At 48.6% G+C, this 22,698-nt stretch overlaps 1 protein-coding gene across 4 annotated transcripts in view; it reads right to left on the bottom strand.

Annotated features, from left to right (window-relative positions):
- Positions 1–21,772, bottom strand: part of LOC143834885 (uncharacterized) — a 38,695-nt gene extending 16,923 nt beyond the window's left edge. The window contains exons 1-8 of one of the 4 annotated variants that reach the window (XM_077331784.1): positions 21,529–21,772; positions 11,025–11,153; positions 10,330–10,411; positions 6,643–6,712; positions 6,449–6,552; positions 5,368–5,466; positions 1,673–1,744; positions 1,448–1,516 (exon numbers count right to left, since the gene is read on the bottom strand). In XM_077331784.1, the coding sequence (XP_077187899.1) occupies positions 1,448–1,516; positions 1,673–1,744; positions 5,368–5,466; positions 6,449–6,552; positions 6,643–6,712; positions 10,330–10,411; positions 11,025–11,153; positions 21,529–21,569 (666 nt within the window). In that variant the 5' untranslated portion in view covers positions 21,570–21,772. Of the gene's footprint in view, positions 1–1,447; positions 1,517–1,672; positions 1,745–5,367; positions 5,467–6,448; positions 6,553–6,642; positions 6,713–10,329; positions 10,412–11,024; positions 11,154–16,977; positions 17,416–21,528 lie in introns of those variants that run through there. The other 3 variants (XM_077331785.1, XM_077331786.1, XM_077331787.1) reach the window with 3 other exon arrangements.
- Positions 21,773–22,698: the final 926 nt, after the last annotated feature.

Genomic DNA, 22,698 nt, shown 5'->3' with positions numbered 1-22,698 from the left:
CTTTGTGGCATCGTACTCCCCTGAGGTCCTTCCCCTTCACAAACACCACCCCTCTCAGATCCACTCTCAAATCTCCAGGGATTTCCTAAGCTGGATTTAGCAAGCCTGATCCCATCAGATCTCAGAAGCTGAGCAGGGGCGACCCTGTCTAGTATTTGGCTAGGATTTGGGTGGCATTTCCTGCAAGGAAGGGTAGGGGTCATGAGGCAGAGGCAAGCCATGGTCCCCTGCCTGGCTGCCAGACAATCCCGGCTACACTACACACGCCACACAATACGACTGCCGGCCGATTAAACAATAAGCGTGACAATAGGGTGACTGGAAAGATGTCGAGAAGCATCAGGCAGCAGACCACAAGATTTCAGGTTCCGTTCTGAACATAAATTAAATTACCGGCCCTGAGCAACGACCCGTTATCCTGGTTCTTGGTCTCTCTCTGAGCATCGGGGAGAGCCCTGTTTGAATTCTCGCTCATAGCCTGAAAACTCACTGGATGACGCCGAACCAGTGGCATGCTCTCAACCTAACCTACCTCACAGGGTTGTTGTGAAGATAAAACGGAGGAGAGGAGAACAAAGTGAGCCGCTTTGGGGGGTCCCCACTGGGGGGAGGGGGGAAGGCAGAGGACATATGGATTAAATACGTTTCTCCTGACCGTTCCATCTGAATTGCCTTTTTGCCGAGCATCAAAAGGGAAGGTGTCCCGACCCCATTTATGTTCCCCCGTTTCTGCACCAATTCCAGCTGGGATATCCTTTTTCAGAAGGAATAGCCAGAACTGTACAAGTATAGGCTAGATATCAGGAAAAAATTTTCATCATCAGAATAGTTCAGCAGTGGAATAGGCTGCCTAAGGAGGTGGTGAGCTCCCCCTCACTGGCAGTCTTCAAGCAAAGGTTGGATACACACTTTTCTTGGATGCTTTAGGATGCTTAGGGCTAATCCTGCGTTGAGCAGGGGGTTGGACTAGATGGCCTGTATGGCCCTTTCCAACTCTATGATTCTATGATTCTTATTTGTGTTGGCCCGAGAGGAGTTGCATCTCAACCAACAAACCATCTGCTTTGTAGGCAGAAGGTATTCGCTTCAGTCCCCAGCATCACGGATAGAAATATTCCAAAAAACCCACAGCCAGTCAGAAGGTCCACCAGCAGGGCCAGAAAATTTCAGAGTTGGTTGGACCAACAGTCTACCTCAGGGGTAGGCAAACTGTGGCCCTCCATAGGTCCGTGGACTACAATTCCCATGAGCCCCTGCCAGCTGGCAGGGGCTCATGGGAATTGTAGTCCACGGACCTATGGAGGGCCACAGTTTGCCTACCCCTGGTCTACCTCGTTCCCAGATGCTGTCATATTTACGCTTACGTTATATGGCCAAACGGCCATTGTGTTTCTGAATTATTTCCCAGGCATAAAATTCATGGTGCTGTGTGCAGCATGTTTCTTACCAGAGATATTTTAAGGAGGTGCTCAGGGCTGTTGTGAGCTGCCGTCGGACTGGGGTTCCGGCTGCCAGCCTTACAGAAGGGAAAAGAGAGGAGGGGTTAGTTCCATGGACTCCAAGCTGAACACTTCAAGGCAGAGACGCTGATATACAGCCACGGCTGTACATGACCCTGCGATCCAGGGGAGGGGGACATGGGGAGAGGGGTCATTCGGACCAGGACGGTTACCTGCAAATGCTTACAAACAGACCGCAGCAGTTGGTAAGCAGCTTCACGTGAGCGCAATGATCCGAACACAAACTATGGACCAGAAAGGGGGAAAAGAAGAAAAATCACATCACCGTATTTCCCAGAAGAGCTATTGTGTTCCTCTTATTTTCTTTCTCTGGCCCAGGTGCATCTTCGAGTACAGTATCTCTGTGACATCAGAGCAACACAGCCAATGGACAGCAAGCTTCATGGCAGTCGGATGAACAATCTTATTTCTTATTGTGTGTGACATACAAGGATCATACTGTTTTTAGGGGCCATTTATACTGTTTTTAGACACATGGCTTTCCACACATGTGGGCTTGTATCCCATAAAGTGTACATGGGGAAAAATCACATTTTGTCCCTAATGACCCCCAGTGGACCCCTGAATGACTGGTGCAGAAATAAGACAGAAAACTAGGGCTGCCCCTGAAGATTTTCAGGGTGGAACTTGGGAAAGGCCCTTGGTGAGGGAAGGACCTGAGCAGTTTGTACTGCTGTAGAATCCACCCTGCAAAGCAACTAATTTCTCCACAAGAGCTGAACTTGGTCATTTTGAGACCAATCTGAATAGCAGGAGACCTTCCCAATAAAACACACCCATTCTTGCAGGTGGGGGACTGTGGATCCTTCTGCAAAAGCAAAGAATGGTGGACTCAGTTCACGTAAAAGGGGAAAGTGGAACAGGAATGGGGATCGTTCAAGTACAAATATTCAAAATCGTCCCTTCCCCAGGATAAATTGATCTTACAAAAGAAAGAGACAAGTAGTAGAACACACAGACAGTATTTGATGGTGTGTTGGACCACCGGCCTACCAGGGTATTGTTTACTCTGACGGGCAGTGGCTGTCTAAAGATCAGAGTCTTTCATATCATCTCCTACAGGGGGCCTGACCCTGGGTCACACTGCCCAGAGATGCCTCACCCACTGAGTTTCCACCCCCACCCTCTGCTCCCCAGCAGCCTGGGCACAACTGCAGGGGAATCCATCAAGTTCCCTCCAGGTAGAGACAAGCCCAGAGATTCCCAAATCTTACACAGTGTATCTGCCCATTAACCTCCGTTTTTGACATGTTTATTTCCTTCACTTATGTTTCCCCCTGGAATTAAACCGCAACAGATTGGTAGCTTTATAAACTGGGCTGGTTATTCCTGTTGAATCCTTGAATCTGTTAGACATCTTCATTATGCAGCATGCTAATTGACTGCTCACCCTCTACTTATATGTATGGACTACTGACTTCCAGGTTATTGCATTTGAAGAAGTATGTGTATCCACAAAACCTTATAGCAGCCTTTTCCAACTTTTTTGCCATCGAGAAACCCCTGAAACATTCTTCAGGCTTTGAGAAAGTGGCACAATCATGCAGAATATGGTTGGGAAGCAGAGCTGTGGACACGCCCACCTGGGGCCCCTCCCCTTCCCCCCTTCCACACCCATCATTGGCCATTTTGGGAGGGTGTGTGTGAACATTTTGAACAAGTCTAAAAAATATATCAAAATGTAATTTACTCCCACTCATTCAGGAAACCTTCCAGGGGCGTCAAGAAACCCCAGGGTGTCACGAATAAGCCTGCCTTATACCTTGAAAGAATTGGTTGTTCTTAAGAGTTTTCCTGGACTCAGACTTTGTTCTCTACCTGAATTGCTGGTCTGTCTTAGGTGGACAGAAGTCACAACAGAAACCCAAGGGAAGGAATGGAAGGTTTGGAGGCGGCCTTTGGGGTTTCATCCAGCACAGTTCCTCATTCCTTTGTATGAGCTCTTTGAAGGACATCCCGGCTTCGCGGGTGTATTGTTGGCTGAGTGACGTCAGAAGCCGTTACGACAATCCAAATTCTCCTCTCAACCCTAATTGCATGAGGTAGCTAATCTGGTTTGTTTTGGATAGTATAGGGGTCACGGAGGAATGCAGAGCGCCAGAGGTGTGACTCAGAAATGACCCATATTTCATAGAATCATAGAATCATAGAATCATAGAGTTGGAAGGGGCCATACAGGCCATCTAGTCCAACCCCCTGCTCTACGCAGGATCAGCCCTAACCATCCTAAAGCATCCTATTTATGGCTGGGTTTTCACATATGCAGAAATACATTTCAGTCCAAGTAAATAAACAATAGCCAAATAATATTGTCTGGTCTAAGGAAGCCAAAATCACACATCACGATCGGTTTAGTTCTGAGACCACACATTTCAATACCCTCCATCCTTCCCGGGGCGAAGAAGACATGACATGCCTTACGCTCTAGCAATTCCAACTTCCTGGTGATCCCTGGCCCCAGGGAAGCCCGCTTGGCTCAACCTTTCTCCATCCTGGCCCCCACCTGGTGGAATGAGCTCCCGGAGGAGATCAGGGCCCTGACAGAACCTAAACAGTTCCACAGGGCCTGCAAAAGGGAACTCCTTCACCAGGCGTTTGGCTGAGGTCGACCTGTGCCATCCCTTCCCAAGGGCCCTCCTCCTGAGCCCCCTCCTATGGCGCCCACCATAACTCCGCCCAACCTACTGGACTATCAGTATATGTTAATTTAATGCTTCCCACATTTTTCTATTGTTCCATGTTGCTTGTTGTTTCACTTAATTCATTATTATTAATCTAAGGCAGCGGTCCCCAACCTTTTTATCACCGGGGACCAGTCAACGCTTGACAATTTTACTGAGGCCCAGGAGGGGTAGTCTTTTGGCAAAGGACGTCCCTGCCCCACCTGATCCCCTGCTCCGCTTGCTTTCCCGCCAGCGCCCCTGACTTCCCGCCGCCCGCTGGGGAGTGCAGCCAGCAGCAGCTGCGCAGTGCCACTCCGAGGGGAAACCCCAACCATGGCGGCCGCTGGAGAGCACCAAAGGTGAGCTGCCAGCAGAGTGGCAGGGCAGCCCCCAAAGCAGCAGCCGGGGAGGAGGAGGAGGAGGAGGAGGAGGAGCTGCGGCCTGGTACTGACTGATCCATGGACTGGTCGCGGTCCCCGGACCAGGGGTTGGGGACCACTGATCTAAGTTATCTGTACGGTTTCTGTTCTGTTTTATGTGAACCGCCCTGAGCCTTCGTGGAGGGCAGTATACAAATATAATTAATGATAATGATAATGATAATAATAAAAATAATTAAAAAATAAAAATAATAATAAAATGAAGGTTCATTAGAAGATGATTCACAAATACCAGGAATCCGGAAGACAGGACAATTCTGTTCATCCGTCCCATGGCATTCACTGGCTTACACCAGGGATTCCCAACCAGGATTCTGCTGAGCCCTGGGGTTGCACAAGCACTACCCCCCCCCCCAGGGAATCCCTGGCCTTTCCCAGAAGTTCTATGGCAGCTGACATCACTAGAGGTCACTGGAGCCCCCTTCCCCTGTGGCTCTACAGGACTGACTTTCTTTCTCCTTTTCCACGATGGAAAAAGTCAATGATCGATCGATTGGCTGGCTCCCACATCTTATATCCACACCCTTTGGCTTCTCCAAAGGGGCATGTCCCCCTTTACGGTCAATAAAATATTTCAGGGGTCCCTCCATGTACAAGAGGTTGGGAAAGGCTGGCTTATACACCTCCAAACATAACCTTGGCAGTCCCAAGGGCTAGCATTCCAACATGCAAGAGATTCTCAGGCTGCTAGAGATGCCCCAAGCAGGCACACCTCTCCTCCCGTCCCCCTTTGTAGCCTCTTACCTTCTCCCCCTCCACCGTTCGGATGCTGATGGCGTTGGGGACCAGCAGAGCTGTGTTGGCTTTCTTGAGGACGCTGACAGTGGCCACTGGAATGATGACCTGCTCCAAGGACAGGAAGGCAGAATGTCAGGAGGACTGCTGCCCCCTCCTCAGTTATTCCCAGGGACTGAGTGGGATGGCCCAAGCTAGCCTGATCCCATCAGATTTAGTAAACCAGGGCTGGCCAAACTGTGGCTCTCCAGATGTCCATGGACTACAATGAGTCTGGCAGAAGCTCATGGGAATTGTAGCCCATGGACATCTGGAGAGCCACCATCTGGCTACCCCTTCCATAAAGCTAAGCTGGGTCAACCCTGGCTAGCATGGGGATGGGAGACCACCAAGGAAGGCCAGGGTTGATATGCAGAGGTGGCCAATGGCAAAACACTTCTGAAAATCTCTTGCCGTGTAAACCTGAAGGGAATCACCATAAATCAGCTGCAATCTGAAGTCACTTTCCCCTACCACCCAGTTATTCCCCAAAGGTTGCACAACTGAAGACTTGGGGTTCTCCAGGTCAGGATCCCCTGTTGGTGGACTGAGGGAGAGTGAAGGAAGCAGAATGTCCATTATAAATTAGGGTTGCCAGTTCCTGGGAATTTCCAGGAGATTTTGGGGTAGAGCCTGAGGAAGGCAAGGATTGGGGAGGGACTTCAGTGGCATCTCCAGCCACAAAGTGGTCATTTCCTCCAAGTCATCTAAGGATCAGGAGGTCTCCAGCCACCATCTGGAGATTGGCAACCCCACCCACAAGGGGTCATAGTGCTAGGGATATTTATGTCTAGCATAGAGTCACTGGGTCTCCCCCGGCCACCCTCCACAACAGCCGTTTTCTCCAGCCAAACTGATCTCTGTTGTCTGGAGACCACTAATAATTCTGGGAGATCAATGTGCTCCACCTGGAGCTTGACCAATCCAAAAGCTTCATATTACCATCCAATAGCAAGGGCTGATGATGTTTTGCGCCATCCCAGGTAGCTCGGCCACTATCTTCCTATCCCCTTCCCTCCCCTTCTGGCTTCTGCAGCCCAGGAACGCCTACCTTGACTTCCCGCCGCAACATGCTGCAGTAGAAGCAGACATGGTTATGGGAAACATACAGGCGGCCATGATAGGGCACCTCCCTCTGCCAGGCGCAGGAGAAGGCTGTGGGAGAAGACCAAGGAAGGCGGAGTTAGCGGGGAGAGCCGGGAAAGGAATGTTGCAAGATGGAATCGGGGATTGGGAGTCACATACTGTCCAGGAGTTCCTCCTCGTCAGGAAGGTCTTTAAAGGCTCGGTGGAAGTTCACAGAATGCTTCACCAGCTGGTGAGAGGGGAGAAGGGGGGGAATGCATTAGCTACCGAGTGAGGAGTGTTAAATCTCTCTGACGGGAGGTGTGACAGGACTGAGGCTGTTCTTATTTATTCGGTTTGTATACTCTGGGAGGTTCACAACAATAGAATAAAACCATCAATAAAACAATTAAAATAGCATAAAATGCTAATATTACAGTTAATTATAAGCAACTAACAAAGCACCCCCCCCCCCACAAATACACACACACATACACAATATTCCTGTATATCAGCCTTTTTTGACCTTTTTACCATTGAGAAACCCCTGAAATATTCTTCTGGCAAACTACTTTTGTGATTCAAGCCTACATGGGAAGATCACCTGCAAATTCCTGAGAGCTGTAAACTGCAGAAACCACAGGACGGAAGCTTTATAGTGCAATGCAAATGCCACTAGGGTTTAAAACAAACAAACAAATAAAAATGCCTGAGGGAATCCTCTTAATTTTAATCGATGGCGATAGATTGTATGCAGCTGATTACGCCACTGCAGATGGCCAGGGCAGATTGGGCTCGATCTATTCAAAGATTGCAGAAAGGAAGAACGCCACAACACAGTCAGAATCCTCCAGCTGACGGCACAGAGTCAGGCCAATTACAAGGCTTCATTTAAAAGCCTGGGGGAACAGGGAGAAGGGGAAGGGGGTGGCCGCTGGGGGAGGGAGAGGGGAGCACCCTGAGGCACATCAGATAGTGGGGACTGGGAGAATAACTTGTGGACAGGACTATTACTGCTCCAAACACCACTTCTAATGGTTATTATTGGGTTTATATCAGTGGTTCCCAACCTTCCTAATGCTGTGACCCTTTTGGGACGCCGAGGTTGCTGCAGCTGCTGTCAACATGGTGCGGCAACCTCTGGGTAAAGGGTCAATCAACCCCCCTAGGGGTCGCGACCCCCAGGTTGAGAACCACTGGTTTATACTGTACCTTTTCATCTTCTCTGTAAACCGCCCTGAGCCGCAAGGGGAACGCGGTACATAAATGTAAGAAGTAAAATAAAAACAAAATAAATAGGTATGCAGCTCCTCACTTTCACCTTGAGATGCCCGTTGGGCTTCTGTTCCAGGTGAAATATTGTACAGCGGCCAACGTTCTTCGACTCTTTGGAGAGGCTGCCCAGTCCAGCTGCCTGCATCTCCAGCAGCTGAAGGACTTGGCTTACGGTGACCGGCCGCCCTCCAGAGACTATGCAGATCATGCAGGTGAGCTTTACCTCTCCCAAGTGCATCCCCTCAGACTAGGGGTTCTGTCCTCCAGGTGGGCAGTTTTGGAGGGTGATCTCCATGGCATGGCTGTGGGGCAGGCTTTCTCAACCAGGGTTTTGTGACACCCTGGGGTTTCTTGATGGCCCAGGATGGGTTTCCCCAATGGGTGGGAGTTCATTGCTTTTTTATATTTTTAAAAAATGTGTTAAACACTCATCAGGTGATATGACCATATATAGTTATGTGGACCTTCCCACACTGCCAAAATGGCCAATGATGGGCCTGGAGGGGCTGGGAAGAGGAGGGATCCTGAGTGGGCGTGTCCACAGCTCTGCTTCCCAACCATATTTTGCACGATCACGCTACTTCTGGGGTTTCTCGAAGCCTGAAGAATGTTCCAGGGGTTTCCCAATGGTAAAAAAGGTGAGAAAGGCTGCTATAGTGGTTAAGAGCCAATGTGGTATAGTGGTTAAGAGTGGCAGCCTCTAATCTGGAGAGCTGGGTTTGATTCCCCCTCTTCCTCCACCTTTTGACGTTCTTTCAACAGGGGGAGGGGTTTAAGTTTATTTTTCCTCCTTTTTTCTTTGGGTAACTCTACAGGGTTACCCTAAAAGCTTCAGGGGGCCTGCCAGGAACTTAACACCAAGAAAACGTCAGTTTCCCTCCTTGCAAAATCAGCAGTGCACCATTATTATTGTTGTTGTTGTTGTTGTTGTTGTTATTGTTATTTATATCCTGCCTCCCCCCGAAGGCTCGAGGCGGCTCACATAAAAACCCCTCCCTTAAAATCCATAACAATCACATAAAATTACAGTAAATAACAACCAATTAATCAACAATAACAACAATAACAGCAATAGATGTCAATACTAATAATCGAGTCTCCACCGCCTCAGCTGCAGGGAGGTGGAGGGGACTAGCACTCACTCACTACCTCCAGATTTCATGGGGAAGGGGGCTGATCCTCCTCACCGCCCAGCCTCACTGTAGGGCTGGCAGAAGAGCTCCGTCTTACAGGCCCTGCGGAATGCTGGTAATTGCCGCAGGGCCCTCAGCTCTTCCGGGAGCTCATTCCACCAGGTAGGGGCCAGGACCGAAAAGGTCCTGGCCCCGGAAGAGGCCGGGCGGGCTTCCTTGGGGCCGGGGATAACCAACAGATTGGTCCTCGCTGAGCGTAAAGCCCTGCGGGGGATATAGGGTGAAAGGCGGTCCCTCATATATGCTGGGCTCAGACCACAAATGGCCTTAAAGGTCAAAACCAAAACCTTGAACCTGATCCGGAAGATAACCGGTAACCAATGCAGCTGCCTCAGGACTGGCTGGATATGGGTCCTCCACGGTGTAGCTGTGAGGACCCTAGCAGCTGCGTTTTGGACTAGTTGCAATTTCCGGATCAAGCCCAGAGGCAGGCCAGTGTAGAGCGAGTTACAGAAATCTAGTCTGGAGGTGACCGTCGCATGGATCACTGTGGCCAGGTGTTCAGAGGACAGACAGGGCACTAGTAGACGGGCCTGGCGAAGGTGGAAAAATGCCTGACCAGCTACCTGCTTAACCTGTGCCTCGAGTGTTAATGAGGCATCAATGGTTACCCCTAAGTTCCTGACCTGAGACCCAATATTAAGTTGCGTCCCGGCCAGAGAGGGTAAATGCGCTTCCTGATCTGCTCCCTTACGGCCCAACCACAGGACCTCCGTCTTGGAGGGGTTGGGTTCCAGGCAACTCTGCTCGAGCCATCCAGCTACGGCTTCCAAAAATCTGGCAAATGGATCCCTGGAATACCATCTGCCCAGCCCCCATTGCAAGATCTTAATAGAGACGGTTTAATAATATAATTAAATTAATACTCTAACTGTAAAAGTTTAATTGCTATCGGTGTAACTTCATTACTTGTACATGCCTTCTAGTTACCCACCCTGAGCCAACTGGAAAGGGCAGGCTATGAAAACAGTTGTTGTTGTTGTTGTTGTTGTTGTTGTTAGACATTTATGACTTGGCAGCAAAAAAAAAAAATTGTGGGGAGATTAGCAGCCTGAGATGGGTAACTGAGAGGGGGCGTCATTTAAATCTCAAAATAAATAAATAAATAGCTTCCTTTTCTTCTCCTGTAACCTTGGGTGCAACTCGAAACCTTTTTTTTTTTTTTGGGGGGGGGGTGCTTCTGATAATCCCTATTGAGAAAGAATTTGCTTAGCTTATTGTATTTTTGGTCAGACAACTAAAAGCTATGACCCAACAGTTCTGGGGATTGCACTGGGTGTTTCTTCTTCCCCATTAGAAAGAATTTTCATTCAACTCATTTTTTTAAAACCAAAACATATCTCAGCTTGACCAGCTTTGCATCCATCACTCATATGGCCTGCCCACCCTGTTAACTCACATTAGAGGTGGGGTCTCTGCACTGGATAGAAGCACTTTCCTTTTCTAGCTCCTTGGAGAAGGAGAGGTCATAGGTTTTGGATCTAGAATAAGAAAGGGAAGAGAAAAACATTTCCGTAATACAGAACGGTTGAAAAACATTCAGATCTTGGGTTTTTTTTTAAATGCTGGCAATGAGAAACTTCTTGGTTCATTGGTCAGCTCACTCCATCCTATTTTGATCCCGCCTTTCGAGGGATGCCAGCCCCCAGGTGGGACCTGGAGATCCCCAGGAACTAAAGGTCCAAACAGGTCAGTCCCCCAGGAGAAATTGGCTGCTTTGGACTCCATAGCATTACAGAACACCGAGGTTCCTCCCCGCCCACAAAGTCTCCAGCTGTATCCCAATCCAGAACCGGCAACTCCAAAGAGTCCAAAGAATTTGCCCTTCCTCCAAAGAGTTTATGATGGCACGTCCAACAACCCTGCAAGGTAGGCTATGATGTGAGAGACTTCCTTGATCTTACTGAATGAGCTTTGTAGGGATCTGAACCCTAACATGCTCTAGACAGGGGTGGCCAAACGGTGGCTCTACAGATGTCCATGGACTACAATTCCCATGAGCCCCCATGGGGCTCATGGGAATTGTAGTCCATGGACATCTGGAGAGCCACCATTTGCCCCCCCCCCCGTAGTATGACCCAATATGAGATTCACCGTGCCAAGTGGGGATGGGTCCCATTTTGGGGACCCCCAGCAATAGGCTCCTCCAGGCTCTGTGATTTCTTCTGTTCCCACGTTTTCTTTTTCCCCTTCTTGTGCTTCCCGGAGGGTTCAGGCATGCAGCTGGGGAGGAGAGAGGCTTGTTGACATCATGTATGGCCTTCCCTCACCTTAGGTCATAGGGCAGGTGCCAGGATTTCCTCTAAGACTACCTTTGCCGTAATCACCTGTCATTATAATAATAGGGTGACTCAATTTCCTAAATCCCAAAGTAGCAACTGGCAAATTCCAGCACAGGGAAGAACGGATAACAGCGCAGCAGGGAAGAAAGAGTTGAGATAAGCTTATCAGAAGTCTAATTTTTTTTTGTTTTTTGTCCTCTTTCGGGCTATTTTTTAATTAAACTGATGGATATGTCTTTTTTCAAATTGGAAGGTCAGGAATATTCCTAGTTAGCAGCCATAAAAGCAGCTTAAATTGGGGGGGGGGGTATTTAAAACAAAACTTGTCATCACAATCACGTGTCTGAAGAAAGTCAGGACATCTGTCCCCTTTTTTGCCGTAAAAAACAACAACCTTTTTTTCCTTTCAAAACAGGATAACCTTAGCAAGAGTTTCAGCTCAATTTAAGGGTCTCTTCCTTGGAGGTACCGAAAACCGTGTTGATTTTTCATCTTAATTTAAAAGAATTTAAAAGAAACTAATGGTTAAAATGTGCTAGTATTCTACCACATTTTAAAAAACAGCCTCTCCTTCATTGAAGCCATGACAGTTCTCCATTATCTTCATCTTCTCCGTACAACAACCCTCTGAGGTAGGCTGAAAGAGTCTGACAGGACTAATGCTCTTTGTGATCGAATAGAGACCGGAACTCAGGTCTCCCCGGTCCCTGTTCGCAGGGCCTCTCAGAGGGTGAGGGAGGCCTGGGCCTCCCTCCTTTTTTCTTTTTTTCCTTTTTTCTTTTTTTCAGACTCCCGGTATATCAAAAATATGAAGAAATGTTGCCCCAACAGAGAACAATATTTATGCACAGGGTGCACTACAGGAGGTGCGGCTGAGAAATGGTGGAATGAATGTATTCCCTCCCCTGACCCTGCCAGTAGTTCCCTGACTATAAACTCATTCAGAGGCAACACCAAAAGTAATCTAATCTAGACATTTCCTAAACGAGCAGAGGGTTTGGGGGGGGGGGCGGAGGGGAGCCAGCAGCAGCCTCTCAGAGAATGAGGCAAATCTCTGCTGAGATGTGTGGGGTTCTGGAGCACAGTCACTTTAAAACAGATTCCAAAAGGAGGGCAGAAATAAATCTTGGGAGGAAAGTTTTGCAACCGGGAACCAGGAAGTCTTTGAACTGGTGCCCAGCCAGTCAAGGACAGACTGTTTCTCTACCTCAGATGCTTGATCAATTATACTGAGTTATCTCTGCTCCTAGATATTAAGTAGGGTCACTGCAGCTCACTCATGCATGTTGCAAAGGGAAAATTTAAAGTGCCCCAAATCAAAATGGAAATCGAATTCAGTGTAGACGGAAGTGCCAGCCACCATTAACGGCAAAACATCAGGGACAATCAATTTAATTAAAACACCCATATGCCAACTTTATTCCCAATCAGTGCCCTTGAGGTGTATTAACTTCGTAGTATTAACTTCATGGCGGAAGACAATTATCGAGGCGACGGACAAATCCCTCTGAGGGGGGAATTCCATATCTGTGGTGCCACCATGGAGAAGGCCCTGCAATGATGGGAATATACCACCAGTACACAGCCTCTGAAGATTATCTTAAAGGCCAGGTAGGTTTTGTAGGGGAGTAGGAAGTCCTTCCTTGAGGTATGCAGGTTCCAGGCTCTAGGGCTTTAAAGGTTAATGCCGGCAGTACCTTTAATTGAACCTGGAAGCAAACTGGAAGCCAGGACAGATGGAAGAAGACTGGAATGATGACTATGGTCCATACAAACAATGCCAGATAACCTTCTAGACACTGCAGAGTTTCCAGACATTCTTCAAGGGCAGCCCCCCCCCCCAAGAGCCTACTGCAGTAATCTAAACTAGACATTATACTGAGTTGTTGGTCTTCTTGGCTCAGTAATGCCTATTCTCGCTATTACAGGGGTGGCCAAACCCCAGCTCTCCAAATGCCCATGGATTACAATTCCCATGAGCCCCTGCCCATGCATGCTGGCAGGGGGTCATGGGAATTGTAGTCCATTGGGCATTTGGAGAACCACAGCTCGGCCGCCCCAGGTCTATGACAAGCAGCAAGTGGGACAGAATGCCATTTTGACGGAGGGCAAACAATTTGGGGGTGAGACCACTTTCTTCCTGTTTCCTCTCTGTCTGTGCTGACAATCACCTGGATTTAAGGTGTGGATGGTGCAGTAGGGGCTCATGGGAACTGTAGTCCATGGACATCTGGAGAATCACAGTTTGGCTAACCCAGCTTCAGGCTGATCCGGCACTGAGCAGGATGGCATGTCTGGGCCCAATTCTATGGTTCTATGGTTCTGTTCCATTCCACTGTAAGGTCTAGGGGAGGAGTGGCCAAAGTGTGACTCTCCAGAGGCCTACAATTCCCATGAGCCCCTATCAGCATCATGCTGGCAGTGGCTCATGGGAATTATAGTCCACGGACATCTGGAGAGCGACAGTTTGGCCACCTCTTGTCTAGGGGAAATCTGCTTGTCAATTGGAAATGTTTAAACGGAGGCTGGAGAGCCATCTGACGGAGAGGCTGATTCTTTGAAGCAGTGGTCCCCAACCTGCGGGCCGCGGCCTGGCGCCGGGCCGCAAAGGCCTTGGTGCCGGGCCGCGGCTCCCTCTCCCCGCCCCCCCCCCCGCAGTAAAAAACTTCCCAGGCCGCAAACTTGCGGCCCGGGAAGCTACTTACTGCGGGAGGGCAGGGAGAGGGAATCAGGGCCGGGACGCGCCCGTGCAGGCCGCGCCCGCGCGGCCCGCGGGTGTGGCCCGATCCACGGGTGCGGCCCGCTGGCGCGGCCCGATCCGCGGGTGCGGCCCGATCCGCGGGTGCGCCCCGTGGGTGCGGCCGGGCGCGGCTCGTGGGCGCGGCCCGAAACGCGGGCGCGGGCCGATGCCCTGCCGGTCCCCAGCCTAAAAAAGGTTGGGGACCACTGCTTTGAAGGCAAAGGGGTGGCAGGTTACAGAGGATGAGCGATTGGGATGTGAGTGTCCTGCGTTGAGCAGGGGGTTGGACTAGATGACCCATGGGGTCCCTTCCAACTCTATGATTCTAGTTGGATCCAGAAACTGGCTGTCCTAACCCTGGTTGCTTGTGACCTCTCCCTCCCCAGAGCACTGTAGCAGTTTTAAGGAACCCCATTTAAGACACAAGACACAAATGGATGATCCCGGGGCAAAAACTCCAAAGCAGTGTTGCCAATGTCCAAGGCATCTCTGACGTCCGATGTCCAAGGCATCTCCCATAAGCACTGTGGCCTTTTGGACTGGCCAGAACTTGCTAATGGGAATAGAAATTCTCAAGGAAACGCAACCTTTGGAACGTTCTCTCCGCCAAACCTCTGTCTGCTCTGTCAGATATTCCAGAAGGAGGGGGACTTGCTTTCCTTTAGGCCAGCCCTCCTCTTTGTGGGAAGTTTCAGAGTAGGAAAATCCACTTCCCTCAACAAGATACACGGAATGAGCATATCAAGTCATGCAACTTCCACATTCCTGGCATTATCGTGGCAGACGTTCGCTGCCCACACAAGGGCAACTGGGCCCGGCTGTAGCTACCTTGATGCCTGGCTGCATTACACATTTGACACCGACATGCACCCCCCCCCCCCACACACACACCCCATCTCCAGCTCTGTCCATCAGACAGAGAGGGACAAAAACCAACATTCACGAACCAGGGCCTTGCAAATTTCTGTCCACCGATAAGCAATGACATTCCACTAGTACCTTCACTTCTTGCTAGGGCTAACCAGCATGGCCACGCCCAATAAGCATCGGTCTCTGCCCCAAGCAGCTTCCAGTACCACGTATTTTACTGGTATCCACGAAGCTTGAATGCGCATGCCACAGTTCAAGATGTCTCCAGTTCAAATCCTGCCACAAACAAATGTATAACAAGGGTGCGGCTACTGGGTTGCCAACCTCCAGGTGGGCCCCAGAATTACAACTGATCTCCAGACAGCAGCGATCAGTTCCCCAGGAGAAAACGGCTGTTCTTACCAATCAATCAATATTTATTTATGGTCATTCAGACCAACATTCAAATACAAGCAATTAAAAACTAAGACAACTTAAAAAGAGAAAAAAAACAGGAATAGTATTATACAAATTTTTTAAACATCTGGCAACGTAAAAACTTTAAGACGTTAGATTGAATATTTAAGACATAGTTTAAGTTGCCAGTGACAATTGGCTCTTTGTACTGAAGTTGGATCAGAGAGAAATTTTCTGATCCACACACATAGTACGCAATTTCATGGCGGCAGTGCAAAATTTAGCTGTGCAGAGAGTTATTTGCCTGTCTTTGTCTTGAAGCAGCACCTTGATTTTCTCCTTTGGGGAAGATCTTGGGGAGGTGTTCAGAATTGGCTGAATAAAGTTGCATCTGATGGTATCATAAATGGGGCAGAACAGAAGCACATGTTCGTCTGACTCTATCCATCCACTGGCGCAAGGGCAGAGTCGCTGAGCAAGGGTTGTTGTTTTTTTTGTAACGCCCCTCCAACACAGCTGTTCTTACCATTAAAATAATGTTATGACTGTTATGATCTCTCACTGTTAAAATAATTCGATATACGTTCTGTTTCTCAGGCTCTACGTACACCACTCTGAGACATCATAGTGAGGGGCGGTATACAAACTGAATGAATAAATAAAAGGATCTGGACCATAAAACTGGATGGAGGTTCTTCCACCCAGGTGGAGCAGAAGCACCCCAGAGAACTAGATGCAACTCATTTCCAGACTGGACAAGAGCACCACTGATCATGTACAGAGTACGTTTGGTATCCTGTCCAAAGGAGACAGGCTACCAAAGTGGAATAAAAATAGGGGGGGAGGGCCAGCCTGGGAACTGGGACTTCTAGGTTCCCTCCTGATTCCAGATCACAGAATCCTAGAATCATAGAGTTGGAAGGGGCCATACAGGCCATCTAGTCCAACCCCCTGCTCAACGCAGGATCAGCCCAAAGCATCCTAAAGCATCCAAGAAAAGTGTGTATCCAACCTTTGCTTGAAGACTGCCAGATACTGGAAGGCACTTTGAAATGGCGTCGGAAATGCAGGTGGAAGTCCCACAACCTGCTCTCTGCGTACTTCCCCATTGCCCGGAGGAGAGTGTGGGGTGCGGAGAGGCTCAAATGGAAGGAAATCTGACTGTGAGTCAGCGTGCCCCCCCCTCCAATTTTCGGCAAACAGTTGACAAAGGGAAGGAGTGAATCTGGTGAGAGATCAACTGTAATTCTAGACCCCACCTGGAGGTTGGCAACCCTAAAAGGCAGACCCTCAGGCCTCTGACCCACGGCAGGATTTGAACTGGAGACTCCTTAAATGGCACCAGTGAAAAGTGTAGAACTGGAAGCTGCTGGGGGCAGAGACCGGCCCTTGTAGGGAGAGCCCACCTGGGTGAGCGCAAGCAAGAAGAGGCGATTCCTTTGCGAGCACCAAGGAAGCGGCAGGTAAGTGCTACCTGGCAGGTCGGCGGCCGGCAGGAGATGAGCGGGCTCCGCCTAGGCGGGAGAAGAATGACGGATCGGGGCCAGCTGGACCAGTCCGGAGCAACATCTCCCTTCCGGCCTTTTAAAAAAGAGCCACAAGTTTCTAGTCCTCGACGGGGGGGGGAGAACGGGACGGGGGGGGGGACTTGATTTTCTTTCTCTTCTTCTTCCCTGCTCGGCTTGGGGGAAAGAAACGGAGAGGGGGAGGCCTGGGGGCTCGGGAGGGGGTTGGGAGTGTTAGGGGGTGGGGTGGGTACCTGAGATCGGGTCCCGCGGCGACTCCCAGCTTCACCATCCCGGCGGACGGGGGCAGCACATCTGACGGCCGGGTGATGGGCGGAGAGCCCAGGCGGGAGGAGGGCGCCCCCAGGTGGCCCGGGGCCCTCCCCGCCCCCGGCGGCTCTCCGCCCCTTTCCCATGCCCGGGCCACCGGCCGAATCCGGAGCGTCAAAGGCGAAAGGGGATCTCTTGGACCGGTCCGCCCTCGACAATCCGAAAAATCGGGAAAGTTTCGTTTCCTTCGGGAGGAACCCGAGCCCGCTCCGGCAGGGCGACCGCCTGCCGCAGCAGAGCCGATTCAAACAAAAGGACGTGACTCCGGATCTGCCGCGGCGACGGGAGCGACAGCCGCTGTTGCGCACGGCGCCCCCTGGCGAGTTCTTCGCCGAATTGTCAACGCAATCCTTTGATATTCGGCTCTTCCCATTTATGCTCTCGTCGGATAAGGTCCTTTTAGGGCCCATTCCGCACATGCAGCATGAGGCACCTTTCAATGTGCGCAACAGGAAAATCTCCTTCCAACGTGCACTGAAAGTGCATTAACCGGTGTGTGCGGACTGGGCTCAGGAGCACCTGGAAGACTAATGAAATTTAAGCCAGGGAGGTGCTTCTCCAAATACCACTCAAAAATTGAGCTTATAATAGCAAAGAGGAGCAGAGTCTCAAGTTTATACCTGAAGAAGTTACAAATCTGGTTAGTCTCTCAGGAGCTCCTGGGCTCTTGCTCTTTTTTTTTTGGTTACTGACTACCCCAGCTACCAATCTTAATATAAAAAAAAAAGTGAGAAAAATTTGGAAGAAAAATTTGAAGCGGCGTTCATCTTTTTGCCTTTAAAAATAAAATTCACCAAACTTTCGGAACTGTTTTGGAATCGATTAGATATCGCTGCCTGGCCTCAGCCAAGAGGTTCCGCCCTCTTTTAAAACACCAAGAGCCAAGTTTTCCAAATCCACTCCAGGGCAAAAGAGAGGTGCCATCTTTTTCATGAATGCAGTGCGGGGAGTTGAAGGCACCTGTTCCTCTGCTTATAAAATATTGTCTCTCCCTCTGCCCTCTGACTGACAGTATGTTTTTTCCTAGGAAAGGCAGGTTCCCAACTTCCTCCCCCTCGCCTCATTTCTCTTCCTCTACTTGGCACTGTAAGATTTTGCGGGCCTTGATCTCTGGACCTCATGTTGGAAGGGCATGGTGCCAACCCCTATAAAACAGCATTTTATTTGTGGCGGCTAGCTAGGAACTGTATTATTTCTCTGGGAGCGGCAGCAGGTTCAGGCCTTGCTTGTTCATCATGCTGCACCATATTTCTTCCCAGTTCCTTTTTCATAGATGCAACTTTATTAGTAATACATTTCAAAATTGACACAAATCTCATCATCTACCAGTCTAACAGGTTTAAAATTCTAGTACTACATCATACGAACCCATTATACAATTTTCACACCCTGAGATATGTTCAAACCTTGAACTTCCTGTTTGAAATTTCAACCAAGTTTTCCCTTATACATTTCTAAATTTCTGTCCTTAAACAATGCTGTCATTCTAGCCACTTTTGAAGTTTCCAATAATTTAATTATCCACTCCTCCAGAGAATTTCCTTTGTTTTCCTGGCTTTAGCTATGACCATTCTGGCCACTGTTAAAGCATACAATGACCATACGTTTACTTCTTTAAATATTTATTCACTCATCATACCTAATAAAAATAATTCTGGTTTCAACATGTTCCTAAATTCTACATATATTTTATTCCAAAATTTGACCATCCCTGGACAGTTCCACCACATAAGGAAAGAGGAATTTATCCTACACTTCCAACATCTCTTGTCAACATTTTGGGATCAGCCACCAATTTCAATGGATTAAGTAACACCTAAAATATATTTTATAGACATTTCCCCTCAAGTTGTGCTTAACTGAAATTTCCCTCTGCCATAGTCATTCCCAAGTCTTCATTGAATGATCTAGAGCAGGGGTAGTCAAACTGCGGCCCTCCAGATGTCCATGGACTACAATTCCCAGGAGCCCCCTGCCAGCTGGCAGGGGGCTCCTGGGAATTGTAGTCCATGGACATCTGGAGGGCCGCAGTTTGACTACCCCTGATCTAGAGTTTGTGGCAGGTTTATTGAATGATCTAGAGTTTTAGCCCACTTAACCACAACTACTTTTACCTTCTGCATTTCAGTATCTGATTCCAATAACATTTTATATGCCTTCACAATAAGTTGCATCAGGAGGGGGAGTCTGGTTGGGGGGACATGGCCCAAGTGGGCCTTTCTCCACTCCCTGTTCCTCTCTCCAACTTCTGCCCCCCCCCATCATAACGATCCTGTCAATGAGATGGGCTTCCATTTAGATTCCCCATTTTAAATCTTAATTTGCACACCATTCCTCTCAGCCCTATTTGCATGTCTCCACCCCTCTCCCTCCACAAAGCCCACATGCCCTGGGGTGCCTTGATTTTAACTCCTCCAAGGCCACCTGGGACAGCCCTCCTGTCGCTGTATTCCTCTCTTACATCTCAAACAGAAGGAATCTGGATTGTAATCTCCTCAAGATTTTTGAGTTGCTGTCATGTGCCCCTCAAGCTCCTCAGTGGCGCGACCGTCATGAATAATTTGGTTGTCTTTGTCCTGAAGTTTTGAGCAAAGCACTAAAGAGCATTAACATAAAAAAATGTTGGCTGCATTGTATTAATAGATTCAAATGGGTAGCCGTGTTGGTCTGAAATAGCACAACAAAAACAATCCAATAGCACCTTTAAGAGCAACAAAGATTTATTCAAGGCGTGAGCTTTTGAGTGCAAAGCTCACACCTTGAATAAATCTTGGTCGGTCTTCAAGGTGCTATTGGACTCTATTTCTGTTATTTACTAATGTCTACTATATTCTTATGAGTCTCTTGTGGCGCAGAGTGGCAAGGCAGCCGTCTGAAAGCTTTGCCCATGAGGCTGGGAGTTCAATCCCAGCAGCCGGCTCAAGGTTGACTCAGCCTTCCATCCTTCTGAGGTCAGTAAAATGAGTACTCAGTTTGCTGGGGGGTAAATGGTAATGACTGGGGAAGGCACTGGCAAACCACCCCGTATTGAGTCTGCCAGGAAAATGCTGGAGGGCGTCACCCCAAGGGTCACACATGATCCCGTGCTTGCACAGGGGATACCTTTACCTTTACTATATTCTTTGTTAATATCCATTATTCTTAGACCTTAATAACAATTCATTAAATTCTAGTAAGAGTTTAACACAGAAACGGGTCGAAAGAAAACAGAAGCATGCTAGCATTCCTAATTTATAATCTCTCCAAATAATGAGAATGCATAAGAGTTAACAGGAAAATATTTATGGGGGGGGGGAAGAGTTTTCTAATAGAAACCTGAACTGCCACTTTTACTAATGACAAATTCCATACCATGCTCATTAAGATTCCCATTAGACATTATTAGATATTGCAAATATATTGTACAAGGTAAAATGCATATATAATTAGCTCAATGAGAATGGTAAAAGAATCTGTCGTTATTAAAAGAGTTATGAGATGCAACTTTATTTTGCCCTGTTCTTCAGATCTTAAAAAAAAATCTGTATTATAATATTAATCCCTTATAATATTAAGTAATATTTGACCACTGATATCTCACATCAGCTCACTTCCTGATCCCAGATATTAGCTCCAGGGACAGCCCCTTGTGGATTTGGAAGATGATGGAATTCCTTAAAACAGTTCCCTAGCAAAAGAAGTTCCAAGACACCTGGGATTGGAGGCAAAAACAATGGTCTAAATTTTCTGGAAAAGCAGATTTTTTTTTTTAACAAAGTGTGATTTGCTGCATGACATGGCCCAGATTTGTAAACGTTCATACCAGATATGCAACCAAAGAACCTCTCTTATCTGTCTAACTCGTTTCTACCTGCTGCTGTTCCTTCCAAGGAGGTCAGGCTGACTTTATAGGGATGCCAATCCCCAGCTGGGACTTGGGGATCCCCTGGAATTACAGCTCATCTCCAGATGTCAGAGATCCGTTCCCCCGGGAAAAAAACGGCTGCTTTGGAGGGTGAACTCCGTAGTATTATACTCCATTGAGATCTTCCCTGCCCCAAATCCCATCCACTCCCAGCTCCACCCCCAAAGCCTCCAGTTAGTTCCCAACCCAAAATTGGCAACCCTCGGCATCTAAGATGGTTACCCTCACAACAACCCTGGGAGGTAGGCTAGGCTGCAAGAGAGATTTCTCCGGGATCACTCCGTTGGAATAGAGAAGAGATGCACAGTTGGGCCTCCAGAGTCTAACTACTACCTAACACAAGATCCCTTCCAACTGAGCACAGTGCCGGTACCTCCTCTTCCGTACTGGTAATTATGGCTTATTTATATGTACGCTGATAATAATTCCCTAACACAAGGGGACAAAAAGTTCCAGGGGTTTGCTCACCTTTTGTGGATTGGAAGAAAAAAGTTAACTGGATTTTATTTATTAGCTTGGCTGTCCATGAAGCTATCGGACAAGGAACATACTTTGCTCTATATTCACTCACAGCTCAGTAGAGTGCCCCACGGAGGTCTCGTCCTGCTCCATCCCCGCCTTGTGTCGGCTGCTTCGTATCCGTCAAGTCTGTTCCGGCGAGGAGCTGGTTTTTATTCAACGAGCCGGGTGAGAAGAGTCCAAAGCTCACGCCTGGATGGAATTTCACTTGCTGCAGGGACGCCGGGGAACTTGAACGCCAGGTCTCCGAGAGGAGAGGAGAGCAGGCAGGTGCTTCCTTCCCGGCTTCAGTTGCCTAGAGACACCCCCTTCAAACCGTTTCCACGGTGACTTGCAGGTACAACTTCTCTACTCTCAAGGAGGCCAAACGCTGCTTCTGCGTTACCAACAGAGACGCAAATGCGCTTAAAATAGCTGCACCAACGCCTCCCCACCGCGCACAAGGTGGACGCAGGCTTGCGTACCCACCAACGCATGAAGGGGGGGGGACAAGAAAGGGGGCCCACGCAAGATCTGTTATTCCTTCGATGTCATTCAAGAGCCTCGGCAGCCTCCTCGCCTCGGCCAGCAACTCACTTTAACGCAAATATCCAACCTGAGTTTCACACAAGCCGCTCTGTGGTCGAAACTGGGTCACCTCGTCAAAAGAGCCTGCTGGATCAGTAGTCCATCTAGTCCGGCATCCCGTCTCACGCAGTGGCCAAGCAGTTAATAACCATCGATAGACTTGACCTCCTTTAATCTTTCTCACCCCTTTAAAAGCTGTTTATTCCTGTGGCCATCAAGGGCCTAGTCTGCACACCTAGGATAAAGCACTTTCAATGTGCTTTGGCAGCTGGATTTTCCTGTGCAGAACAGGAAAATCTACTTCTAAAGTGCATTGAAAGTGCATTATCCATTGTGTGCAGACTAGGCCAAGACACCCCCAGGCAGCAGATTCCACATTTTAATCGCTCTCTATGTAAAGTAATCTTTCCTGTTGTCCATCCTGAAACTCCTGCCCATCAGCTTCACTGGATGTCCTTCATGTCTTTTGGGAGAGGGAGAAAAAGTTCTCCTTGTCAACTTCCTCTACTGTGTGCATCATTTTATAAACCTCTGTCATGCTTAGACTCGTCTTATAAGCCTCTTATAAACCTCTACCATCCTGAATCATCTTTTTTTCTAAGATGACAAGTTCCAGACTCTTCAGCTGTTCCTCATGCAACTTTCCTACACATCA

This window comes from Paroedura picta, chromosome 4, assembly GCF_049243985.1.
Source record: "Paroedura picta isolate Pp20150507F chromosome 4, Ppicta_v3.0, whole genome shotgun sequence".
NCBI classification, from domain to species: domain Eukaryota; kingdom Metazoa; phylum Chordata; class Lepidosauria; order Squamata; family Gekkonidae; genus Paroedura; species Paroedura picta.
This window is presented reverse-complemented; position numbering and strand designations above follow the sequence as displayed.